General features: G+C 40.7%; 1 protein-coding gene across 6 annotated transcripts in view; it reads right to left on the bottom strand.

Annotated features, from left to right (window-relative positions):
• The window catches only part of KCNMA1 (potassium calcium-activated channel subfamily M alpha 1), a gene marked incomplete at both ends in the record, with an annotated part of 673962 nt that overhangs the window by 15569 nt on the left and 633838 nt on the right, over positions 1 to 24555 (bottom strand). For 3 of the 6 annotated variants that reach the window (XM_084245122.1, XM_084245124.1, XM_084245123.1), the window contains 3 exons: positions 11171 to 11301; positions 15462 to 15542; positions 16312 to 16425. In XM_084245122.1, the coding sequence (XP_084101248.1) occupies positions 11171 to 11301; positions 15462 to 15542; positions 16312 to 16425 (326 nt within the window). The remainder of the gene's footprint in view (positions 1 to 11170; positions 11302 to 15461; positions 15543 to 16311; positions 16426 to 24555) is intronic. The other 3 variants (XM_084245125.1, XM_084245126.1, XM_084245127.1) reach the window with 1 other exon arrangement.

The raw sequence follows: 24555 nt of genomic DNA, 5'->3' as shown, positions 1-24555 counted from the left end.
ATGAAAGAAAATCTAAATGAATGGAAAGATACCCATGTTCATGGATTTAAAGACTTAAAATTATGATGACAGCAGTCCTTGAAATTACAAATTGAATTTAGTGTCTATCAAAATCCCAGACAATTTTTTCAGAAATGGAAAATATGATTTTAAAATTTCTAAAGTTTAAACCCGGTGGTGCAGTGGGTTGAGCGCCACGCTATGAAGCTGTCCGCAGCCTCTACAGCATGGGTTCGATTCCCTGCCAGCCAAGGAGAAACCCACATGGCACAGCAGACCTTTCCTGCCTCACCCACTGCTCCCCTCAAAAGTGTGTTCAGTCCGTCTCATGCTCTGCTCCCGGCTCTGTCTCTGGTGAATTCTGTCACCCTCCCACGCATCTGACTGTATGCCTTTTCTTGTATAAATAAATAAATCTTTTAAAAAACATTGCAAATGACCCAAATACCTAAAACAATCTTGACAAAGAGAAACAATGCCAGAGGCCTTGGCACTTCATGATTTCAAAACATATTACAAAGCTACTGTAATCAAGAGAGTGTTATGTTGACAGAAGGATAGACATATTGGCTATTAGAATTGAATTATGAATTCAGAAATAATCTCATACACTTATGTTCAACTGATTTTCAATGAAGAGGCCAAGACCATTCAATGAAGAATATAGTCTCTTAAGCAAATGGGGATAAAACAAATGATGTCCATATTTAGAAGAATAAAGTTTGAATCATACCTCACACCAATAGGCAACAACTAAAAAATTTATAGAAGACCAAATGGAACAGCTAAAATTATAAAACACTAAGAAGTAAACATAGTAGAAAGTTTTCATGGCCTTTGGTTTGAAAATTAATCTTAGATACGAACCCCAAAACATGAGCAGCAAAATAAAAAAATTGAACATCAAATTTAAAAATTTGGTGCATCCAAGTAAACTGTGCAGAAAGTTAAAAGAAAACCCACTGAATAAGAGACTATATTTTCAAAACATGTATCTTATAAGGTTCATTCTTAGAATATATGCATGCAATAATCTTACAACTTAACAACATAGACATTTTAAATGGCCAAAAGACTTGAATAAACATTTACCCAAAAAAAGATATACAAATGGGATAACAAAAAATAATTAAAAGAAGCTCAACATCACTAATAATCGGGTTATGCAAGTCAAAACCACAATAAGATACCACTACAAACCTGCTAGAATGGCTACAATAATTTAAAAAAAAATGAGAAGAGTTGGTGAAGATATTGAGATACTAGAACACTAACTAATGGCTGGTGGGAATATAAGATGATGCAGCCACTTTGGAAAATAGTCTGGCAGTTACTCATGGCTAACCATAGTTACCAGATAGCCCAGCAATTCCACTCCCATGTCAGTGTCCAAGGGAAATAAAAAGATATGTCCATACATGGATGTTTATAGCAGCACTATTCATTACAGGTAAAAGGTGGAAATAATCCAAATATTCATCGCCTAATGAATGCATAAAAAAGTTTTATCTGTGCATGCCATAAAAAGAAATGAAGTATTAATATATATACCAACATGAATGGACCATGAAAACATTATGCTAAGTGAAAGAAGTCACAAAGGAACATATTATGTGATGGCATTTATGTGACTGCCCAAAAGAAGCATACGTATAGATGATAGATTAATGGCTAGAGTTAATGTAAAATTGATAGTTGATATATTACTAGAGAAATAAGTATAAAGATAGAGTCCATCAAGACGGATAACTAAAGACACAATTATAGAAGCATGAATATCATGCAAAATTATAGCATGATATCTTATATAACTAAACACAAATGAGCTAACAATTATATAAAAAAATGGCAGCAATTCTTGACTTGTTCAAAAATCAAACAATTTCTGTAGAGACAAACAGGATCAAAAAGCAGGCATAGAAAAGTATATTTCAAGGAAAAATTTGAAAATGATTACTAACTTTATGGTGATAGCAAATTAACTTTATGGTGATAGCAGCTAAAATTTATAATGAGTTATTTATGGATAAAATAATATAACTGAAGTATAGGAAGTAAACCTCATAAAAGTTACAGTAAAATAAATATGGACTGAGAGTGATATATAAAACATCACAGCTTTGTGTTCTGGGACTATAGGCCATTTAAATTTTCTTCTTTATATGTTTCTGTAGTTTCTAAATCTTCCACACCCAGCATGAACAGCTTCTCTATAAAAACAACCAATGCTCTTAAAGCAAAGATTACTGTAAGATCTACTTTGTAATCATAAATCTAGAAGGTCAACATGAAAGGACATTGTTTGGTAAGATCTGTAGGATTTGACCTTAACCGGTCTCCCCTTCCCTGTTGAAATCAGTTACACTGAAACAGTTTAAAAGTTTGATCAATCAGTCGCTGACATTTATTGAGCAGCTACTAATCCCTGGGTTTTAGTTTGGTCTGAAATCAAAGAGTGTGTCACTTTAAAAACTGGGCTTCACAGGTGCAGTCTCAGGCGGGTCACGTTATCACAGGTGCCTGAACAATTCTCGAACAACTCATGACTGAAATTCCCAGCCCTCTGCTCTGGCCCAGCATTCCAGGTTGCTCTCCTGAGATTTTCCCTGCAGGCATCAAGGAACAGGACTGTGGGCAGCAGTATCTGCTATGACAGAGAAGAATGATGTCTTTTTGCCAACAGAACACACCTGTTCCCATTTTGATGTCCAAATATTCAGCTGCAGAGAAGTTCAATCATGTCTCTCTTAATGATGGAGATACATTCTAAGAAATGCATGGTTAGGTGATTTTGTTGTTGTGTGAATGTCACAGAGCATGCTTACACTAATCTACATGGGACAGCCCATTACCCACGTAGGCTGTGTATCGGGACTGCCGTTGTCCTACGTTTACTGAGCTGTCATTATATGGTGCATGGCTGCTCTGAATACTTCAAGTGGATGAGCTCTGGGCATGTGTGAAGGGCTCTTTTTGATCTGAGCACCTTGTTGGAAATACAATGTCTTCCTTGAAAAAGGATGCCTAGTCAGTCATAATGGAAGGCACAGCTTTCTTTGTGTGGTCCATGTGCTTCACAGACCATACAGCACATGGCAATTAAGAAGCAAGTCCAGACCTTCCTGCACTGGAAGTGGCTACCTTAGTATCAATGGACAAGCCAGGCACTAGGATTTCAAATACCAGTTATCAAAGATTATTCCTGTGGATGATGTGCCATCTAGAACAAACCTCTCTACAACTCACCTGCCCCAAGACACAATTTCTTTTTGTATTAATAGAAATGCTGGAATTGAAGAAACACAAAATTCCCAAGGGAGGATTGTGTGCACGTGTGTGTGTATGATGTATATATGTATGTATGTACATGTATATACACACACATATAAAACCCTTTGCCTGCTAAGCTGTCGCACTATTGTCCTTTCTGTGGTTTGCTTTGGTTCATGTTGCCTGAACCTATGATGGAGGCCTTGTGATAGACTCTTGTGTAGAACCTCCAAGCCGGGCAGGATTAGTCTCCAGAGGGGCTTTGGTTAGAGGCCTTCACTATGGCTTCTTGAAATATGTCTACATAGGCATTGGGAAGAACAGAATTAGATTCCTGTTCACCACTGGAATTAGGAGTCTGTGTAATGGAAGGAATATATGAGTCCCTCTTTGCATGGCCAAGGTCAGGCATACTCCACATTTGGTCAGTAAGGCAACATTCTGAATTCAGATAGTATGGTTTTACACCCTTGCTAGACCATTCAATAGCTATGACAACAGGAAAGCTGCCTAATTTTTATATGCGTTGGGTTCCTTATCCATGCAACAGGATTCATTTCATAGGATAGTTTTAAATGAGATACTTTGTGTAACTTCAATGCACAATACTCTATAAATACTGGCTTATAAAAACAACCAATTCAAAAAGCTGCCATCTCCATGCACCTCTGTATCCTCAGCTCTGACATAGGCGAGCTGGCCCAGATCCCATGTGTGATGCTCTTGGCCTCTAATTTGATGATTCTAGATCCTGTAAACAGACAGAAGAACAGGCATGGAAGAAACCAGGACAAGCTGGAGAAAGGACCATGAGCGTGCAATGGGAAAACTGAGCCGGCAGCACCATCTCTCTGCCCATGTGTCTCCACATGCGGGAGCATCTTCCTCTATTTTTTTTTTTTAAAGTATAATTACCAGAGCTTATGTTTCACAGTTAATGCTGTCAAGCCTTTTAAACTAATTGGTCTTTTATAGAAAATTTAACTGAAAATTAACACATCTTTTAATAACATTGCCTTAACTTTAATGGCACTTTGCCTTTCGTTTATAATTGCTCTAAAATTGTCATTTCCCATGTCATAGCTGCCATTTTTTATATTTGCTAGTTTTCGTGGTGTAGATTTTTATTTTTAGTATTTTTCTTTCACGAGGGATGGGAACTATTTTTTTTTTCCCAGTTCGGGGCCTGCCTGGGCTGATGTGAGAGCAGGGTTATGTACTGAGTCCAACAGAACACAACACCATTTGCCCACACCAGCAGTGCTCTAGATTGTCTGCCCCAGGTGGCCTGAGGACATGCTGTCACCTGGCGAGAAGTCTAAATGGTAGCTCTTGAATGGAGTGATTTCTTAACATAACTGATCACATATAGCACTGGATTTAACCTAGGCTGACCATGAGCGTGGTCTTCTCCATAACACACCTTAGGAGTTTAGTCCTTAATAAAAGTATAACATGCAGGTCCACTTCCAGATGACCATGTTCTCCCATCTCACTAACAAAACTTCAGTTATTTCTGACAAATAGCGGTCAGCTCCTTGACATTAGAGAACAGAACACGGAAACATTTTTCCCACACAACCTTAAAGTATTATCATCCTACTGTAGAGTTACAGGTGGATAGACAGAGATACCTACAGCTATATAGATAAATATTTATGTGAATTCATATACATAAACATGTATAAATGTACATATGCACATGTATATCCAAAATAAATGTAGTTCTTTAGAATTACATGTGATCTGAAGAAATATTTGTTTGCTCTGTGAAATATTTTCATATCTCTTTGTCCTTACTTAAAGCAGTAAGGGGTTGTTAATATCTTTCCCATTAATACTTGAACCCAACTGAGTCCTAGACAATAGAAAAGACAGGGGTAGCTGGTGAGCCAAGATCAGAAGCTATTAAGTCCAAATTCATGCCCCTGTGCCATACGTTCCTCCTCTAAGTCATTGCTTTTGTTACAAAATACTAACTCACAGGACACATAGACACCCATCATCCTGTGGTGCAGTGGGCAAAGCTAAGACGCACAACTGCCATAAAATGTTCGCATAGAAGTTTCTCTTGGGCTCCTGAGGTATTCAGCAGCATGACTCCCTCAGCCAGATGTCACCTTTTTTGTGCTGTAATGATTGTTAGATGTAGAGTGCACTGGCAAGGAGGCCTGTTTTTTTTGTTTTTTTTTTTTCTTTCTGTCCTTTTTCTTTACACTGGTATGGCAGGGTTTTTCTTTGTTTCTTGATTAGGTAGTACCTGTAAACCTGAAATTTCATGGAAGCATATTTTCTAAAATGTGACAATATTATCAAGCTATGTATATTGGAATTCATCTCTTAGAGTAAGATGTGCTTTTTCTTCCCCAGTAGGGGTTGTATACTCACTGCTCCTTCAGTTTGCAAAAGGTCAAGGTCTCAATGGAAATCTTGTGCTCAACCTCCTGACTCAGAGGACAAGTGAATGGCCCGAAGACCAAGAATGCTGTCTGACCACAGACACTGGGATACAGGCCCACAAAATCAGAAGCAGGAGGCTGGTAAGGCCAGTTCAGGCAGGGATGTGGCAGAGACCAGAGGAATGAAAGAAGCAGGGCTGGTGGAATGGAACAGATCATGGGCTGGGGCTAAAGGGAGCACTGCTCAGCTCTAGTCAGCTGCTGCTTTGTGGGAAACAGTCTTGTGACACCACTCAAAAGATGCTAAAACTCCATATTTTATGTCAAATCTTATAATTTAAAAATATTGGCAGTAAATTCCATTTAGAAATAAGAACTTTGGGAAGAATTCACAAGTTGTTTGTAGGATGGGTGTTGCCTGCAACATACCATGCTGAGACTTCTATAACAGACCATTTAGGAGAAGCAAGACATCAAGCCAGGCCAGGTATATGTGAACATGTCATGCTATTTCTCCTCCTTTCTTCTCCTAAAGTAAGTGTGTTACATTGAGGTGTTGGACAGAAAAGTAATCAGGGGTTATCTCAGGAAGCAACTTAATGGATTTGTCCTTCCAACCAGCACACACAGGAAACTAGCAGTATGAGGACGCCAATGGCATGGGAAAGAAGGTGCACCCTCTCAAGACATAAATGTCTTACCCTGGACTTGGAACTTCACCAGACATGGGCTTTTGTATTCAAAGGACTCATAGTGTGTCCCAAGCCTTCTCTGACAGCTTCTTGTGCATCTCTCTCCAGATATACTACATTCAAACCACACAGGTCTCCCACTATTCCCTCAGACAAACCAAACCCAGCTTGTCACTGCTTTTCAGCCTTTTCCCTGGCTCTTTCTTCTATCTAGAAAGCTTGTCATTATCTATCCCAGGTGGTCTCTTCAGATTTCAGTGTCAGCCTCAATGTTACCTACCAGCTTTACTCTGCAGTGGTTGAAATAGAGCTCCACACTCCTTCCTCAAACCAGTGATTCCTCACTGCCATCATTCATTTCCTCATCACTTAGTTATCATCACTTTGTTACCACCTATTAGAATAAAGTTCTAACATCTTGAGAACAGGGCCTTTGTCCTTCACTGCTGAATTCCCAACATGGACCAGAGTGCCTGGTTGAATAAGTGCCCAATAAATACATTGATTAGTAACAACAGATACAAACAGAGCTTGTCATGTGCTAAGTGCTACACTAATCACTTTACAACCTTAACTCATTTCAGCACCTCAACAATCCTATGAGGAAGGTACGATTATCATGCCCATATTGAAGATAAGAAAACTAGGCCGAGGGCCTCCCCTGGTGGCACAGGCAGTTGAGGGCTGTGCTGTGAAACTGTCCGCAGCCTCTGCAGTGCCTGTGTGATCCCGGCCCGCTGGCAAGGGTCCCACATGGCACAGCAGACCTCTCCTGCGCCCCTCAGCAGTGTATTTCGTCAGTCTGCCTGTTCTGCTCTCCGCTTTGTCTCTGGTGAATCCTCTCATCCTCCCGCGCATCTGGCCTGTACCCTGTTCTTGTATAAATAAATAAATAAATCTTTAAAAAAAAAAAAAAAAGAAAGAAAACTAGGCCAAAAGAGGTTAAGATCTGCTTCCTGGGATCTGCTTCCAGGCAGTCTGACTCGAGTCCATATTTTATCTTTTCTTTCTCAGGAGGGTTCAGATGGGACTCAAATTGGGGGGTGAGGGGATGGGAAGTGGTAACTGTGTGGGAAAAAAGTCTAACACTCTTGTGCTAATTTCAGATAATTTCAGGTTTCCTTTCATCTTTTGTGTGTGTGAGAGCAGCAAGTTAGCATCATTCTAAAAATGTATTTCCTAATTATGATCTTCTACTAAGTGACATATGTCCAGAAGCAGAATTATTCCCTCTCATCATGTGTGTCTGCTCTTGGTTTTGCAGGGGAAAGCTGTGAGGCCATGTCTGCAATATCCCTGTCTGTTCCAGGAATGCCTGTGATGGATCAAAACATGATTTTGATTCTTTAAATGAATGAAGCTGTAAGCTGCAGGAGTTGAGTTAGGAAGGACAATATTCAGGAGATTTTAGATATATTGAAAAATGGCAATTTGGGGTGGAGCACTAGAGAAAGGAGATCAGCAACATCTAGAAATGTGGAGCTCGTGATGTTACTTGTAAGGGAGTGCCCACCCTGTGAGCTGTCCTCTGGTTCCTGGTATTTGGAAGAGTCTCACTTTCTCAATTCATATCTCAATCAACCCTTTTCATTCCTTCTAGTTACTGTATTGACACTTGACTAATTTCCTCTTTTTTCATAAATTGGGATTGGGGTGGCAAAGAAATCAGAGGTAACATTCTATTAGGTCTGGGTTCAATTGCTGGTGGAATCAGGTCCAATTCAAGACCTCACAATGAAACTTGTTTGCCCCAGACAATGAAAACAAGGCCTCAAATAATTGGATAGGCATTTTGATTAATTATTTGAAAAGCTACTATCAGTGGATCAGTTAAATATGTCTTGCTTCAACAAGAAACCGCTTTATTCACTTTATTGTCCAAAGGATCAGATAACGCATCCAATTGCCTCACACAGTTCTGAGCCCTCAATAAATGATGCTGTTGATGATAATGACAATCACAGTTACTAGATTTCTGAAATACTTCCCCCCTCCCCAGACTGGTATTCAGAAGAAATGATGTTCTCAGATTATTGTATCCATACCTGTCTTAACAACCCCCTCCAAACATTTTAGTTTACATTTCAAAGGAGATGTGAGGTGGCTTTTTTTTTTTTCAAAGTAATTCACTTTGCTTTCTCACCTAAGTTTCCAAGAACTGACTCCAGGGATGAAACTAAAATCCAGATGTGCCCCCATTCCTACCTATACCATGGACAGCCGTGCACACTTGGCTGTATAAGATGACATTATCTGGTGTTCAAATCCAGTTTTATTTCTTGGAACCAGAGCTGGCTTCACAAGTATGTAATGGAGGCCCAGAATGCATGCTCAGGAGAGCCCTTGCTTGATTGAATGCCTACAGACACCATTCTAACATTATTAATAATCTGAAAAAAGTGGACTTGCACATTATGTTGCTGGTCCTAAGTTTGGACTACACTAAATGCCTAATAGGCAGGAATATAAATAATTTTATACATTTGAATTTTTTAAATGAGCAAAAACTTTTTTAAAAATAGAGCAAACATTTGTAGTCCTGAAATAAGAATCTACTTACAGAAATGTTTGAAATCAGATTTGGAGAATATGAGGATGACAGAGAGGATGATGGTACTGTAATGAGCACACCCTGTAGCTCCTATCTTTCCTTCTGGTCTGCTACAGAAGTTTGCCCAAACTAAGCCCAACAGTGCAGGTAGAAGGGTCAGGCTCAGTCCCCAGGAGATCAGAAAAGCCCTGAGCTATGGGAAACCAATAGCACCTTTCTCTAGGTACCATCTCTCACTTTCTTGGCCAGGAAAGCAATGGTTAGGTATGAAACCCAGTGAACCTGAATTGAAATGAATGCTGTTTCAAAATTATTTTTAAATCCATAATTCTGACTATTAATTCAGATATGCTTGCAGCTAGACCATGTTCAGGAATATAGAATAACCTAAATAGGTCTTGAAAATCTTTATGGCTTTTCTTTCCTCAAATGGAGGCTCCTTCTGGGATTAGCTTTAATGAATAGATAAGAATAATTAGGATATCAGTTGTTTAACACATTCAGGAGAATAACCTTCTTAAGCACTTTAAGAAATCTATGTGTACAAAAGCTCTCTGAGCTATGTTTATGGTTTTAATGTGTCCAATAAAACTCTACTTCATGGATTCTCCAAAGGTCAGTTTTAATGCAATCTATGTCTATATTTTCACAAATTGTGAATTTGAGAATTCCAAAATAAAGAGACTTTTCTATATCATAAATAAAGATGCAATGAGAACACTTTGTAATCTGCAGGTTATGACCCATTCTAATGTCTGTTTTGTCCTTGGCAATTCCACATGGCTCCATTAAACTGGGGCTATTGTTTAATTATCATTTGTTATGTTGGGGTCTCAAAAGTGTTAAAAAAAAGTCTTGATTGTTGGTGCATATGAAGTTATAAAGAAAACCAAAGATACTTTTGATTTCTATGCCACAACTGCATGGTGCAACAGAGAAATAGACAGTTCTGGCCCTCATGCCCTGCCCCTCTCAGAGAGTGGCAGTGACCTAGGAGTAAATTACCTTTGACATTTTGTCCTCGTCTACCTTTTGTTCATATGATATCTATTTCAAGGTCCTATAAATTTTACTGAAAAATACCATTCATATTCCTCCACCTCCCTGCTGCTCTGCCATCTCTCCAGAGTCTAGGTAGATAGTGAAATTGAGGTCAATTTACCCTTAGATCATTAAAACCCACAATAAACCACTATGACTCAACTTATCTAACTTCCCATTCAAGGCTTGTTTTCCACAGATGCAGTTAAGCTAAACTACAAGATAAATATGTGCAGATGGAAAATACCCAGATCTGAGACTGCCCCTCAGCTAAAAGGAAACAAAGATCACCCTGAATAAAAGCAAAAGTTCTGCAAGGAGAATCTTCAGAGGCAAGAGATTCATCAACAAGGAAGATCCATTTTGAAGGCTGCCAGGAGATTGTGTTACCACTTATGGACTGGGTCAGTATCAACCTATTTAATTTTTCACTTTCCATAGGTTTCCTTGTTTCTACCCCTTATATAACCCTAAAAAGTCCCTTCCTGCCTTAGGCAAGAAAGGCAGAGATGAGGTTTTCTGCCTGAATCCTTGCTGACCAAACTTGCAATAAAACACCTTTCTCAAAAGCTGTTGCCAAAGTACTGACTACTATGCACTTTGGGGAGCAAGTTCATTGCTTGGTAACAACAGCCACTTACACAGACTTTGTCTTACCTCCCTGAACCATCCTTCTCAAACCAGCCAAGGCAATCCCCTTGAAACAGAAACACGATCATATCACTCACTAGCTTAAACCCTTCAGTGTCTCCTCATTGCTCTGTAAGACTGAAATCATGAAAACGGGCTTCAAGATTGTGTGGGTTCAACCTGGCCTTTTCCTGTTCTTTCCCCTTCTAACTGTGGCCCAGTTATAGCCTTCTTTGCCTTCCCAACCATATCAGTTTCTCCTCACACCATGCCTCTGCTTTCATTTTCCTGCTGTAAGGAATATGCCTCCCCTTGTCACAAATATGTGTTATTTCCTTGGAGAATCTTTTTCTGATCCAGAGACCAGGTCAAGTGTTCACCTATATTTATTCATAACTTTCTTTGCCTTCCTCACACTTGAAAGAATTTATAAGCAAACATTTATTTGTGTGCTCATTGATTAACACCAGTATTTCCTTCCAGGCTGAAAACCAAATGGCTCTGCTCCCCACTATATATACGCAGTCCAGCTCCAGCTCCAGCCCTGTGCTCTGAAGGTCGAGGCTGCAGGTGCTCCGTTCACTCACCGCACTCATAAGTGAGTCCAGGACACTGACGGCAAATGCTGTCCCACATGCAAATGGCTGTGTGAGGTACAGTTCTGTGTCGGGGTCATCATCGTCGTCTTGGTCCAAAAACTGAACATTAGTATCATTCACTGGAAAAAGTGTAAAATAAGAATTAGTTGAAAGGACCATACACAGGCAGCAAAGCCGGAGAGCGCGCAGGCTACGGGTTTAGAAACCCTGAAGTCACTGGAGAAGAAAAAGAAGCATGGGAGAAGCTGTAGATGGGTCTCAGGTGGGGTCAGAGGGACTCAACGGACTGCTCCTATGTGATCGTTCAAGTCTCCCACGCTCAAGAGCAACAAGTTCAAACAGGCATGCCCCATGGCAGGCTGCTGGAGGACTAGTAGACAGCACTGACTAGTCCTTTGCTCTAGTTTTAGAATCATGACTGAAAAACACCCTGGAGCGTTTTTTGGTAGCCAAGTCCTTTGAGAGACAGACATATTTCAGTGATGGGTAGCCATGCTGGGATGGTAAGTTTAGCCACAAGGAAACCAAAGCAACTTATTGAGAGTGAAGAGCAGGAGTCTGGGGACACAGCAAAAGCAAGGAGTAAGGAATTCACCCGCAGGCACAGCCCACAGCCTGCCCCGGGGGATCTGCCTTGTTGGTGCCTGGCATCTCTGCCCTGAGTCCAGCCCACACCTGCCAGGCCCTGTTTAATACAAAGGCAACCCCCCCCCCATCCCCACCAAGCAGGGTGGATCCCTGGCTGTCTCCAGCTGCTGCTGAGAAGACTCGCTCTGCATTCCAAGGTGCACGGGGAGCGCGCGTTCTCCCTTTCCCCTCTAAACAGCTCAATCTTTGATGTGCTTCTGCTCAGGCAGATGCAGCGTTTGATGCCACTCGTTGCCATCTGAGGATTCCTCAAGGAGTCCCGCGGCACGCACGTGCAGACGGAGCGGCTGTGTCACCGAGATGTCTTTAACTTATTAAAAATTAAATGACAAATTAATTTTCATTCCCATCTCGGCTTCAGAAATGATCAGTTTTGCAGAGCAAGTAATAGGGAGGGAACGTGTGTGGTGGGGGAGGACATGGTTTGATTTCTGGAATAATTATCAAGCTTTTAGGAAAAGAACAGATGAGGTTTCCTTTTTATGATCCCTCTCAAATGGATCAGCAGCTAATTCTCTTTCCGAGAGTTATGGCTTTAATTTTTTTTTCCTCAAGTAACTTTTTGGGTAAGTTTTCCATTTTATAACTTTTGTTTGTTTATTGTATAAGACAGAATAAATGATAATAGGATAAAAGGCTATATACAGAATTACTTCTAAGTGACACTCTCTTACATCCCTAGAGAAGGGCTCCAATACAAGAAAATTTTAGCTTTGTTCTTCCAAAGTTTATCACATCTGAGTCCCCAATGTCTCCACAGCACTGAAATAACCATTAGTGGGTGAAGAGACAATATCCAGGCGCTCTGTCACTAACTCTTGTGGGCAAAGTAGTCCATCATTCTGCACCTTCATTTCTCTCTGAAAACTGAGGGAGCAGCTTTCCTGAGGTTGTCAGGAGACTCTATGAGATGGTGTTGGGTGAGCCAGGCACGGCACCGTGGTCAACGTTACCTGTTCTCTTGATCGTCCTTCTGACATTAAACGTTTTGTCCACCCAAAACATGATGAAAATTTCCAGCTTCCCTCCACCCTTCTCAGATCACAGAAGGACTTACTTAGGGATCTAACCAGAGTCAGGTGGTAGCTTTTATTCCCAAAGGTGTGTTGTGGGTCACAGTTTATTCTTCCTGCTTTGTGCATCAGAAAACAGGAGCTTGGAACAATGTGCAGAGGGACATGGTTTTAGTCATTCTCGCAGTGGAAGAGAGAGCAGTGGCTATTTCCTCTTCTCAAGGAGATAAGAGAGGGTTAGTGCTAGAACTGGTGGGGAGGGGGGCGGGTGGAGGGGGAGAATTGTCTACAAATAGGGAGAGATGGCTGCAGAGTTTTAGCAAGCTAGGGAATGAACTCCAAGGTCAGATTTGGGGTTCAGTGACAATGCTGCGTAATGTTCTGGGTTGTGCCCAAATATAACTGGTGGAGTCAGGCTCAATGGCTTTAAACAAATTTCCTTCTTGTGGAATTGAGTAGCCTTTTGCGTTCTGCATCAATAGGGACACTCCAAGTGGATGAAGAATAGAATATTTGAGATAGTTTAAAAATTCATTGCCCTTGGAGCCCTCTTTGTTTTGTAAAAAGCATCTCAATTGCCTGGTCATGGGGAAAACATCTCAGAATATGTAGGTAGAGAATATTGTGGGGATATGAGGAATTAGTGAGAAGATGAAGGTATGTTGCCAAAGGTGGTGTGGCCATTAGAAAATCAAAGCTTCAGGTACAAGGTCAGAGTGATGTGAATACACAGAAGGTTCTCTGTGGTGGGCAATGAAAGCTTCCAGAGATTCATTGCCTGAATAGTTGCCTCAGAGATGGGACACAAAGCCTTTTCTTTTCTCTTCCACTAATCACAAATCTAGGTATCCTAGTTAGCTGGCAGCACATGAATTCCATAAAGCAATAGAAATTCCTGCTAGTGATGATTTTCAAATGCTACTGAAGGTGTCTGGGATGGGGAAGCTGAAATGAATTTTCCAGTCAGAAGTCTGAGCTGCATGAACTCTCTGGGTCTCTTATGATCCTAAGGTTTGGAGAAGAACAATCCAGAAACCCAGGCATTTAGCCAACTTCTCTAAACATGAAAGATATTCTCCTACTGTTGGAAGCAGAAAATAGTGAGGCTCCTTGACCCGAATGAATCTGTCCTGATAAATAGGTACGTCTACAATAATGCAGTGCTGAATGGTGGACAATTTATTCCTTAGTTTTCAGACACTCACAATTAAAATTAATGTGTTAAAAGCCTGTTCTTATTTTGAAATATATTTTGGGGCCAAGGAAATGGCATGTTGGTTTCTTTTGTGAGTCATTTGAAGGAAGATGCTCTCCACTTCTCTATCCACCCTTCTGCAGAGAAGCACTTTTACTGTCTCTATTTAGAAGATCAATCCCTAGTTCCAAGATCTGCTGGTGATGGGTGCCTGTTGTGGCAAGTCTGCACAGGGTGGCAGGTAGGGCAGCAGGGCGGTGGCCTGGGAGGCTCTGGAAGCAATGGAGCAAATCTGCGTGCTCTCACTCACTCTCTGGGGGTCTCCCTCTCAGTCTCATATTGTCTAGTCTTGTAGTCATCCAGTCTTGCCTGGGAGCAATGCTGCCCTTTCATCTATCCCTCCTTGGCCCAGGCATGTGCATTTACATATGCGCAGGCCCCATGCTCTCTGAGCCCAGGTGTCCATAAACATAGGTGTGTGTGCCCCGAGCTCTCGCCTCTTAGCTCCAGGCATCCATGTGGGTAACTTAGGAGAGGTGCAAGACCGCAGGTGGCAGTCATAGAGGCTAGTGGCAGAAGGGTGGGGATAAAAAAGCCTGAGAACTTCATTTACCCTACAATGCCTTTCATGGAGTTATTAACCAAGCCATGAGGAAATGTGGAAGGATCTGGCAAACACTTCATGACAGAGACCTTCATCTTCCTTATGATTCTACCCTGAATCTCCCAGAAAGGGCTGTGGGCCATCTTGGGGTTGCACTGAGGGTGTCAGAGCACCTCAGTGGTTGCTAACTTCACCCTTTGCCCCCTTCTTGAAATCTGGCTTTCTTAAGAAAGGTCCCCTAGGAGCTGGTTGCTTTTTATGGCTTCAGAACCAGAGCTTCTGATAAAGGGCCTAGTAGGGGAAAAAAAAAAAAAAAAAAAGGCAAATAAAGTCAGAATAAAGGAAAATAAACAGCTGGAGGGAAGGCACCATCTTAGGTTTCTTATCTTAAAATTTTTATATTTTTCCTTTGACTTCCTTTGAGAGCTGTGAAGACGTGTCAGTCAAACTGACAGTGTGTTGGAAGAGGAATATAAGGGAGAAGGCGGGAGAGTTAGGGGGACACATGGAGACAGAAAACAAAAAAAAGCCCAGGCCAAAGAAAATGAATTAAAGCAGAGATGCTTTGGAAACAACTGCCAGGTCAGACGGGTGTGATCAAAGGTTTACCAATGCTGTGTTTGGGGAAAAATCATTAATAAAGGCCAGAACAAGACAGTCGATTCCAAACAGAGCCACAAATAAAGCACATTCAAAGCAGTGCCATGGGGTAGCCTTTCTGTTACAGCCGGTGAAAGAAAAAACAAGCTGATGATACTTGGAAACACCAACAACAGAACAAAAGGAGATACTGATGTGAAGGAAAACAGTGCTTCTTACCCAGTTCAGTTATCATTAGAATGTGCGTCCCACTGTTTTTTTCCTGATTGACTGATACCAAAGGCAACTTGCCAGGTTTAGCTAATTGGATTCAGCATTTAAGGGTTGGGGAAAGGGAGTGGAGGAAAGTACAGAAAAAGAAAAGAGTGAGGGAATAACAGAGGAAACATTCTGAAGTAAAGAGACCCAGGACCAAAAATAAGTGGTATTTGTCTTGCGGGGAGGAGACTACTCGACACTTACAAATTCACAAGTGATGGCTGGCCCCGGTGGCTCATGGCCAGTTAGTGGTTGGATTCCCCTGGCCAATGAACATGGTCCTCAAAACCCCATCATGTTTTTAGACCAGAGTGGCACTCACTGAAAGTAGCCTTTGGCTGAGTTCAGCTGGGATAGATTAAATGCAGAGTTGTTACATATTAGCCCAATTAATCCAGTTCTCATAATAGGTTTGGCTCTGACATGAGGCTGTGTCCCTTGGTGGAGGGTTCTGATTACAGGAGCTGTTGGGAGGTGCTTCCAATGAAAATCACCAGAGTCTATGGACCATACCTCTCCTCCCTTCCCCTTCTCTAATGTATGCCCCCATGTCAAAACTATCAACTCATGCTTCTTTGGTAAAGGTGACATCCATAGGAAACAGTCTATTCATCTTAGAATAAACATCAGTTTCCCCTTTGGCGATCTATCACATTTTCATTCATACTTCTATTTCACCTATTCCCAAAAGACAAACCACACTAGAGCCTACAATGTTGAAAGAGCTAAGAAACAGGCCAACTTCCTCATATCCCACATGGCTGGAAGAGAGGACAAAAAAAGTCCACCCAAAGCTGGCATTCACCCCTACCTAGTTCTGTGATGATGGGGATGTTGACCCCGGTTGTGATGGACGGCTGGCGTATCATCCCGTGCACAGGGCTATTATCTGGAGAAGTTCTGTCCATTCCTGGAGGTGTAAACCCTAGTGGAGAGGACAGAGAAGAGGGAGAAATATCAAAGATGTGGAAAATGTGGGAAAAAATGACAGTAGAGTGTACATATACACTATCAAAAAAAAGTAGCTTATGCATGATTCACAGGTCAACAATTAGCACTCCCAGGATAAGTTCTTACACATTTTTTATAGAAGGACAAAGTAGAAGACCATTGTGAATAATTCCAATCCATGGTGATAATTCCCAAGAAACCATTATCTACATCTGTATCAACCCTGCTCATGGATTTTGTTTCCCTCTTCCTCCAGGCATATGTGAGAATTGTACCTCTGTGGCTCCTTAAAGTTGGATATGGCCATGTGACATAGGAAATGTCCCATGTCACTTCTGATACAAGTGTTTGACTCACTGACTATCTTAACATGCTGTGGCAACTGTGGGAACATGGGTTACCATGGAGATGAAGACTGGACAACAGTCCTGGACCAAAGCCCAGACCCACAAAGCATTCTGAGTGAGTGAAAAATCAATCTCTGTGGCTGAAAGTCATTGAAACTTGTTCTGTTGTTACCACACCTTAACCTAACCTATCCTGACTGATATCTTAAACCAATTGATTGCCTCTTCCTGCCAGTGAGTGACTTGCAAGTCTGGGTTTTTGAAATAGTCTGGTCAAAGGGATGTGGGAAGAAATCTGCTTGGGAGCCTTTAGGAATTATTTCCTTGCTCTTAAAGTGAATCATATAAGAAGAAATTCTATTTAATCTACTAGACATTGGTTTTGTACCTGTAGTGCTAGTTACCAGTGAAGGACAGACTACTTAACGATATTCACTGAACTGAGTGACAGAAAGATAGAATGACAGGAAGAATGTCCTTGAGTTGCTGAATTAACCAGCCTCAGAACCAAGACCAGCTGAACTTAGGGTTTCACAGTACAGATTTATATATGTATTATAATTTTATCTGTTCCGTGTGTACATATATATATGTACATGTATGACATTATATATAATTATATATCTAATAATATTTTATATATATAATTACCTATGTCAAAAATTTTGAGGTAGGATTTTTTATATATATGTACATATACATATGTATATGTACATATATAACAACACTATATAAGTATATATACACACAATGATAGTTATACATAATATGGTATATATAATTATTTTCTTTTTGTTTAAGCCAAATTGAGGTGTTTTATCAATCTGGCATTGTTTTCCTTCTATTTTCAGCTAAAATCATCCTGACTACTATATATGCCACCTGCTTATAGGGGACACTTGAACTTTCTGTGTCAACACAGACCCCACAAGTTAGATGTGGGCTCAGTAAATTGGACAAGTTGAGAAGAGGAGAGGGGAAGAGGAAGAGAGGGGGTGAAGGCTGCTTGGCTTCTGATTTTTGCAGTTTGATCTTCCTTGGGTTTCAGACCCAAATCCCTTGTATATAATTAGAATAAGTTTGGCCCAACCACAGCTTCAAGTTCAGTGAGAAATCATTCCAGTTAAGCAATGATTATCTCTTTAAGGATGTCTCTTTAAAGACATATAACTATGAAGCACTGATTTATCTTATACATTGATTTGGTGGACATTAATTTTACAAGTGATGCACATGGTAAGAACCATCAACTCTCCCACCCTAGAGGACAGGTAGATATTCACATTCATTTTGGCTTCTCTTATTTGCTCTTGGTGGGTGATTATGCTGTCCCATCAATGAATTAGGGACATACAGATACAAGGCCACTTGTGAAGTTTTCAAGGAAAAAATTCCAAATAGATTGTATGACCAGACTCCTGACTCACTCTTCAGAATTTGACATGGCTAGGCATTAGGGTATGTGTGAAACTGTATCTTTCAGAAATAAAGTGACAGGTACTCAATAATTGCCTATTGTATTGGAGGTGCATAATGCATGATATGCCAAAAAAAAAAAAAAACATGAAAGCATTTTCCTATTTTCTACTCTCCTATGTATAAATTTCATACTATTGCACAACATACTTTTGGAAAGAAAAAAAGTTTTATTTACCATTCATTCCCTGATTGCACTTAATGTTATTCTTTTTGCTGATATATAGTGCACAGGATAAGCAATTTAGAATGACAGTGTAGTGTCCATCTTTCTAAGCTTTGGAATATGTGTTTTTCAGTCAACCACATAACCAAGAATTGCATTTTTTAAAATATTAGCTCTTTTCTCTCCCTAGAAGAGTGAAGGGGAAAACTAAACTGTTTTCATCAGAAGTTTCACTCAAAAGCATGAAAAACTGCAAGTGACAGCTGTGCAGATTCAGTGGATGTGACGTTTTTGAATTTCTTCAACTTGACAAGTAAACACCTTAAATCGGTAATGCTATATGCATAATACATGGCCTGTATTTTGACATCCATCATCAAATGCTGACTTGAGAAAATACGGGTTTGTACGTCAAGGAATAGCACCCATAAAACAGGGAGAAATGCAGGTCACACGGTATTAGGAAAAGTGTATTTCATTACAGAACCGGCAACAAGCCCTAGCATCCTTTTATTTTAACTTATTTAAAGATTCCATTTTCAGCTGTGAAAAGACTCAATTCCTTTGCATGAAACCTTCATTTAGAAATGACATGCTTGCCTCATAGGCCTCTTTCATTTTGCTTTCATATTCCATTTTCCCCTTCAGTCGCCAAGCCTGGTCCCATTAGCATCTGCAACTGACAAACTATGGTGGCTGCCCGAAGACATCTCTCCACTAAAAGTCCTTCTCTCTCCTACGCATGACCTCCAGAACATGGTGCTTTGTTGGCAAGAAAACTTCAACAAGGATAATTTTTTATTTTGCTGCTTTTCTAACCACAGGCTTTTAAAAACAGCACAAAGAGAAAAGAAACAGATTTCATCTCCTCCTCCCCCTGCTTTTGAAAGATGAATGGAATTTATTAGCATTGTTTCTTTCTTAGAAGTCCTAATCTAGGAAAACCTGTGGTTTGAAATGTCAACGTTGACCCAGAATTCCTCAGGGACCTTGAAAAGGAGAGAAATTCAGCCCCCTTCCATCCAACAGGATGAGGCAATCCAGCATTTGATGCAGTCCACCCCATTCATCATAGCAGCAGTTGATAAAACGGCAAGGCTAAACTGTGTCCAGGTCTCTGATAATCTTGCTCCCCACCCTACTATAATTTGCTGCAATGAATACATCTTTGTTCGAACTTGAAGCCACTCTATATGGAACAGTGCTTCAGCTCTGCATATGAAAGCATTAGAACACACCATGTATTCCAGGAATCCTATCTCCAGCTCAAGAACAGTGAAATTGGGAAAGTTCTCCCTTTACTAGTTAAAGCACCATTCAGGAAATTAATTTTAGAAGCAACCACTCCTTTTGCTAGAAGAGGTGAGTATGAGTGTCAGTGTTAGAGAGATGGAATGAAAAAATCTCAATAAGGAAAAGATTCAATTTTAAATCATTTACAGCCCAAGCTCTTACCAAGGTAGCCTCCTGACTCAGATGTGTCTTCCTTGCTCCCTGCTGAGCCTGGACATAGTAGGCAAGTTTTGGGCAAAAGGGGACTTCAAAAAACTAATTGGCCTCCTTAAATTGAAAGGCATTCCCTGTTCTGATCCCCAGGGGCAAATAACAGGTTCACAGACTTGTTCTATTTCTTTGGCATAGAGGATAAACAGGCCCCACGCTACCTCCCCCCAAACATACTCCCTGCAGGACAACTATATGGGCTTTAGTCTGTAAGTCTGTAAACCTCCCAGATTACCTATGGAGTGCCTGGTGTATGGAGAAGGTAGACTAGAACAGTTAACAGCATGGCCTTTGAAGTTACATGTCTTGGGTTCCAATTCTGATTGATCTAATTACTGGCTTAGTAACTGTGAACATCACACTTTTCCCCAACCTTGGTTCTTTTTCTATAAACTGGAAATATCTCTTACCTCGGGCACTTTTGGGGATATAATTAAATAGTGTATTCAAAACATTTAGTGTAACATCTTATAAAAAGTAAGTACACAAAAATGTCAATGACCAATGTAAAATTTTACTAGGTACACAATACGCTCTATCCCTTCCTATGAATAAAGAAATGAGGAACTTGGGCCTCCCCAGTGGCGCAGCTGTTGAGCGATGGGCTGCAAAGCTGCCCGCAGCCTCTGCAGCGCCAGTTCGATCCCAGACCACTGGCGAGGGTCCCACATGGCTCGCAGACCTTCCTGCCGTGCCCGCTGCTCCCCTCAGCAGTGTATTTCATCAGTCTGCCTGTTCTGCTCTCGGCTCTGGCTTTGGTGAATTCTCTCACCCTCCCGCACTTCTGACTATGCCCAGTGCTTGTATAAATAAATAAATAAATCTTAAAAAAAAATGAAATGAGGAACTTAATAGGTAGTGTGGATATATGTTGATAGAAATAATCAGATCAATCCAGTGATGAAAATACAGTGCAAAATATTTAAGGATGGAGGTTTTTAGATGGTGGACAGACTTCATGTAAGAAAGGTTCTCGATTTCTTATAGCAACTTCAGAATCTTTCTAGAGTCTTCAGTTTTCTAGACTGAATTTTCAGTTTCTCTTAAGTACTTAGTGGTATAAACTTTCCTCTTTTGTATCTCAGGCTGTTACGGTGGGTTCACTACTCTCTATATTCTTTTCCAGCATTCTGGAACATTTTGCAGTGTTCTTGACCATATTGTCACTCTTAAGTTTCAGCTGAACAAAATTAGCAGTGTCTGGTGTCCTTGTTAGTATGCTGGTTAATCCAGGGCCGACAGCACTTAGCCTCCATGAGGGATGTTACAGGAAAGTTAAGTGACCTTCAGTTAAATCGGACAATGACATTTTAATTAATGTGGCTTCAAATTAAAAAAAAAAATAAACATTTGACCTATTCCTAAGAAGTACAAGGAGAAGGAACACTGGGATAACAGGGAGATCACCAACAATTCACTTTTTTTATTAATTGTGTTGGGCTGCTGCTGCATGTGTTCATACAGGTGCAATCCAGGGGTACCAGACAAACAGTTACAAGTGAGGAAGGCTGTGGCCCCGACAATGTCTATCAGAATGGGGCTCCAGGGTAAGAGAGACATGAATACATTAGAAATAAAAAAGACTCAATGTAAAGTTCTTATGGAACTCAAAGCAGAGGGAAGAGTGTTCTAGATTAAACTAGTTAAGATAATTACAAATGAAGAAGGCAAACTTAAAGAGAACCTCAAGGAAAGAAATTAGCCAGCATTTATTCTGTGCCTACTATGTACTAAGATCTGCCCATGTAATAACTTTAGGTCTCAAAACCACCTTATATAGATATTATTTTAAAGATGAGAAGACTGAAGCATAGAGAAGTTCAGCAACTTGCCCAAGGAAGTAAATTAGCAGATCTTAGTTTTGAACCCAGGTAAATTGGCTCCAGAGTCTCCTCTAAGCCACCTTGTCATATTCATATTTTGTGCCCTAGATGTACTAGAAATTTTTCAGGGGCCACTTCATTTATTTCTCATAACAACCCTCTAAGAATAGGGACTGTTAGTGTCCCAATTTTGTAGATAAGGAGAAAAAGATTCACAGCAGTTAAGTAACTTTCTCAAGCATGTCTGGTAAGAAATGGGATCTATGCATTGCAGCCAGACGGTCTCACTTTGGATGGAGCCCACAGATAACCCCACTCCATGCTGCCTCCTCTGGTCTGTCATGTCTCTTCTCATTTGCTGATGATGACAGGCAAGTTTGAAGCCCAAGCCAGTCTTACTCTTTTATTGTTTTCACTTTTAAACAATAGCAGATAACTACTGGGACCCATTGTAGTTATGCTTAACTTGCTTTGGTATGGTAGCATGCACAGCTCAGTACATATAATAAATGCTTTATTACAGTACTTTTCCATGGGGGAAAACACAAAGTACTTTCTAAATCTTCCCCAGTTAAATCCCCAAGCCTTTCCAGGGAGAGTGGGAGATGGAAATCTTATCAATCACCTCCCCTAGAATAGATGGAGAAATGAAGGTAAGTGCCTCCTCCACTCCCATAGATTTAACATAAAGGAATTGGTGCAAATGCAGGGCCAAATTATCTTTTATTGTATGCATATAAATGATGGTTAGAAATCCATATGCTGTGTTAAACTAGGGAAATAAATTAGGCCAAGTCATCTAGGTTTGTTGAGACAGGTATTCAATATGAAGTTGTAAAAGGAAAAGATCACCCTTAAAAATGATCTATAAAGACATGTTAAAACCAAGAGAAACATCTCATATTACATTAGCTATGAGGTGAATTAAATTTCCTGTTAATGCCAGGGGAAAAAAATCCCTAAGAAAATGTCAGATAAAGCGAAGATCAATAAAAATATTTTGATAAGTAAATGCAACAATGCTATTTAACACATGATTGGCAACTGCTGAAACATAAATTATCCAAATTTCCCATTGCTGCTTATGGGAAAATTATGCAGATTAGAACTTGATTAGGCTTATATCATGAGACTCAATTTGGACTTTTAATCTATTAAGCTCCAATAAATGAGGCATCTGAATAGCTCCCCTGAGCAAGTACAGTAATAGCCACAGCAGTCATTTCTGCAGTATGTATTCCAACAAATTCTTCAGCAGCTAAAGTAAAGAACACTCCATGTATAAAAGAGCAATCATTTTCTAACTTGTAGGGGGAAACATCCACATACATGGGCTTGATTTAGGAAATAGATTTTTGGAAAAGTCTGCATGAGAAACCCAACCAAGGGAAACCTCAGTTTAACCTTATAATATTTGTTCGTAGTAGTATTTTGTGGCTTCCTGCAAAGTTGGAGTCCTGGAGTAAGTAAAGCCAGGCAGTTGACCAGTGCTGGCTCAATTAAAAAAAAATGATCATTTACTATGATAGCAGCTTCTCCTGATGCTGTCCAAAGGCTACTCTGACACACAGACCCACCACTGCTCACTTAGGAGCCTGAGGGGGCTGCAGCCCCTCACACAGGAGGTCATCGTCAGGAAGGGGAGGGTAGAAACTCCCCTGGGGATTTCCACTGTGTTATCTACTTTATTCCAAATAGTTGTTCTTGGAGCTGACAACTGTCTCCTATCCAAAGCCTAAAGACGAGCTGACAAACTGCTTCAATAGACAATTCTGAGGAAAAGAACCATACTGTTGGGTTTGTACTGCTTCTTTACCAACTACTCTATGTTAGCGATAAAGTGCTTTGGAAATTCTCTAAAAATTCCTCCATTTTGCAGAAGAAACTGAGGCTCAGAATGGAAGAGTTATTGTATCCAAAGTCACAGAACCCGTAGGTGGCAGAGAAAGGACAGTGGGCATCTGTTGGTATCTGCTCCCCTTCAACTCTTTCTCCACATGAAGAAGCTAGTGGGGAGGGAGCAAACTGTCCCCACCCTGGCCAGAGAGAGGCAACATGCAGCCACACACTTGGACTTCACAGGGACAGTGAGGTGGTCCTCCATAATCTTGGCCACATGGATGCTTTTGAAATGAGCCTATCCTCCAATCTGAAGCTAAATCATTTTCTCCCTTGGACCTGATATAAAAGATACTAGGATGCTGTGGGTATAAAGCCAGAGGATGTGAGTATGGGATGGTTCAGCCCACCATGGGTCAAATGAATGGAGCATTAGAGAATGAGACTGGGATCTGATGTCATTCACACCCTTGGGTGCAAAGATGCCTAAGCCTAGAAGCCTCTGGATATGTAACAATCTATCTCTCGCACCCAAAATCCTTCAAACAGTGTAACCACTGAGAAAAATCTGCTCTTTGCTTAGTGAAATGGCTCAGGCATATCTGATTTTCTATTGAAACAAGTGGCCGTGTCTTCACTCAAGTTTTCTCATTCACTTCCAGTGACCAGGAAGCAGACCTAGGACTTGGGACAAGACCTCCCCTTCCATCTCAGCTTGAGGGAAGTGACCAGTCAAAGATTATATATTAGATAGAAAGTTTTTCAGGATTCAGTTTTCTGCTTTTTCAACCACCCACTATTTTATAAGAGCCACTCAATCTCAGAGCAGAGCAGGCAAAGAGCCAACGTGGCTCACGGGAGCCATGGAAGCCCACAGAGCTCCCTGCATGTGTGGAGGGGAGAAGTGGATTCCCATCATAGGACAGTGGCACTGGATTCTCATCCTTCCT

This window comes from Talpa europaea, assembly GCF_964194135.1.
Source record: "Talpa europaea genome assembly, chromosome: 10".
Taxonomy (NCBI): Eukaryota; Metazoa; Chordata; class Mammalia; order Eulipotyphla; family Talpidae; genus Talpa; species Talpa europaea.
The sequence above is the reverse complement of the archived record's forward strand: the minus strand, read 5'-3'. Positions and strand labels throughout refer to the sequence as shown.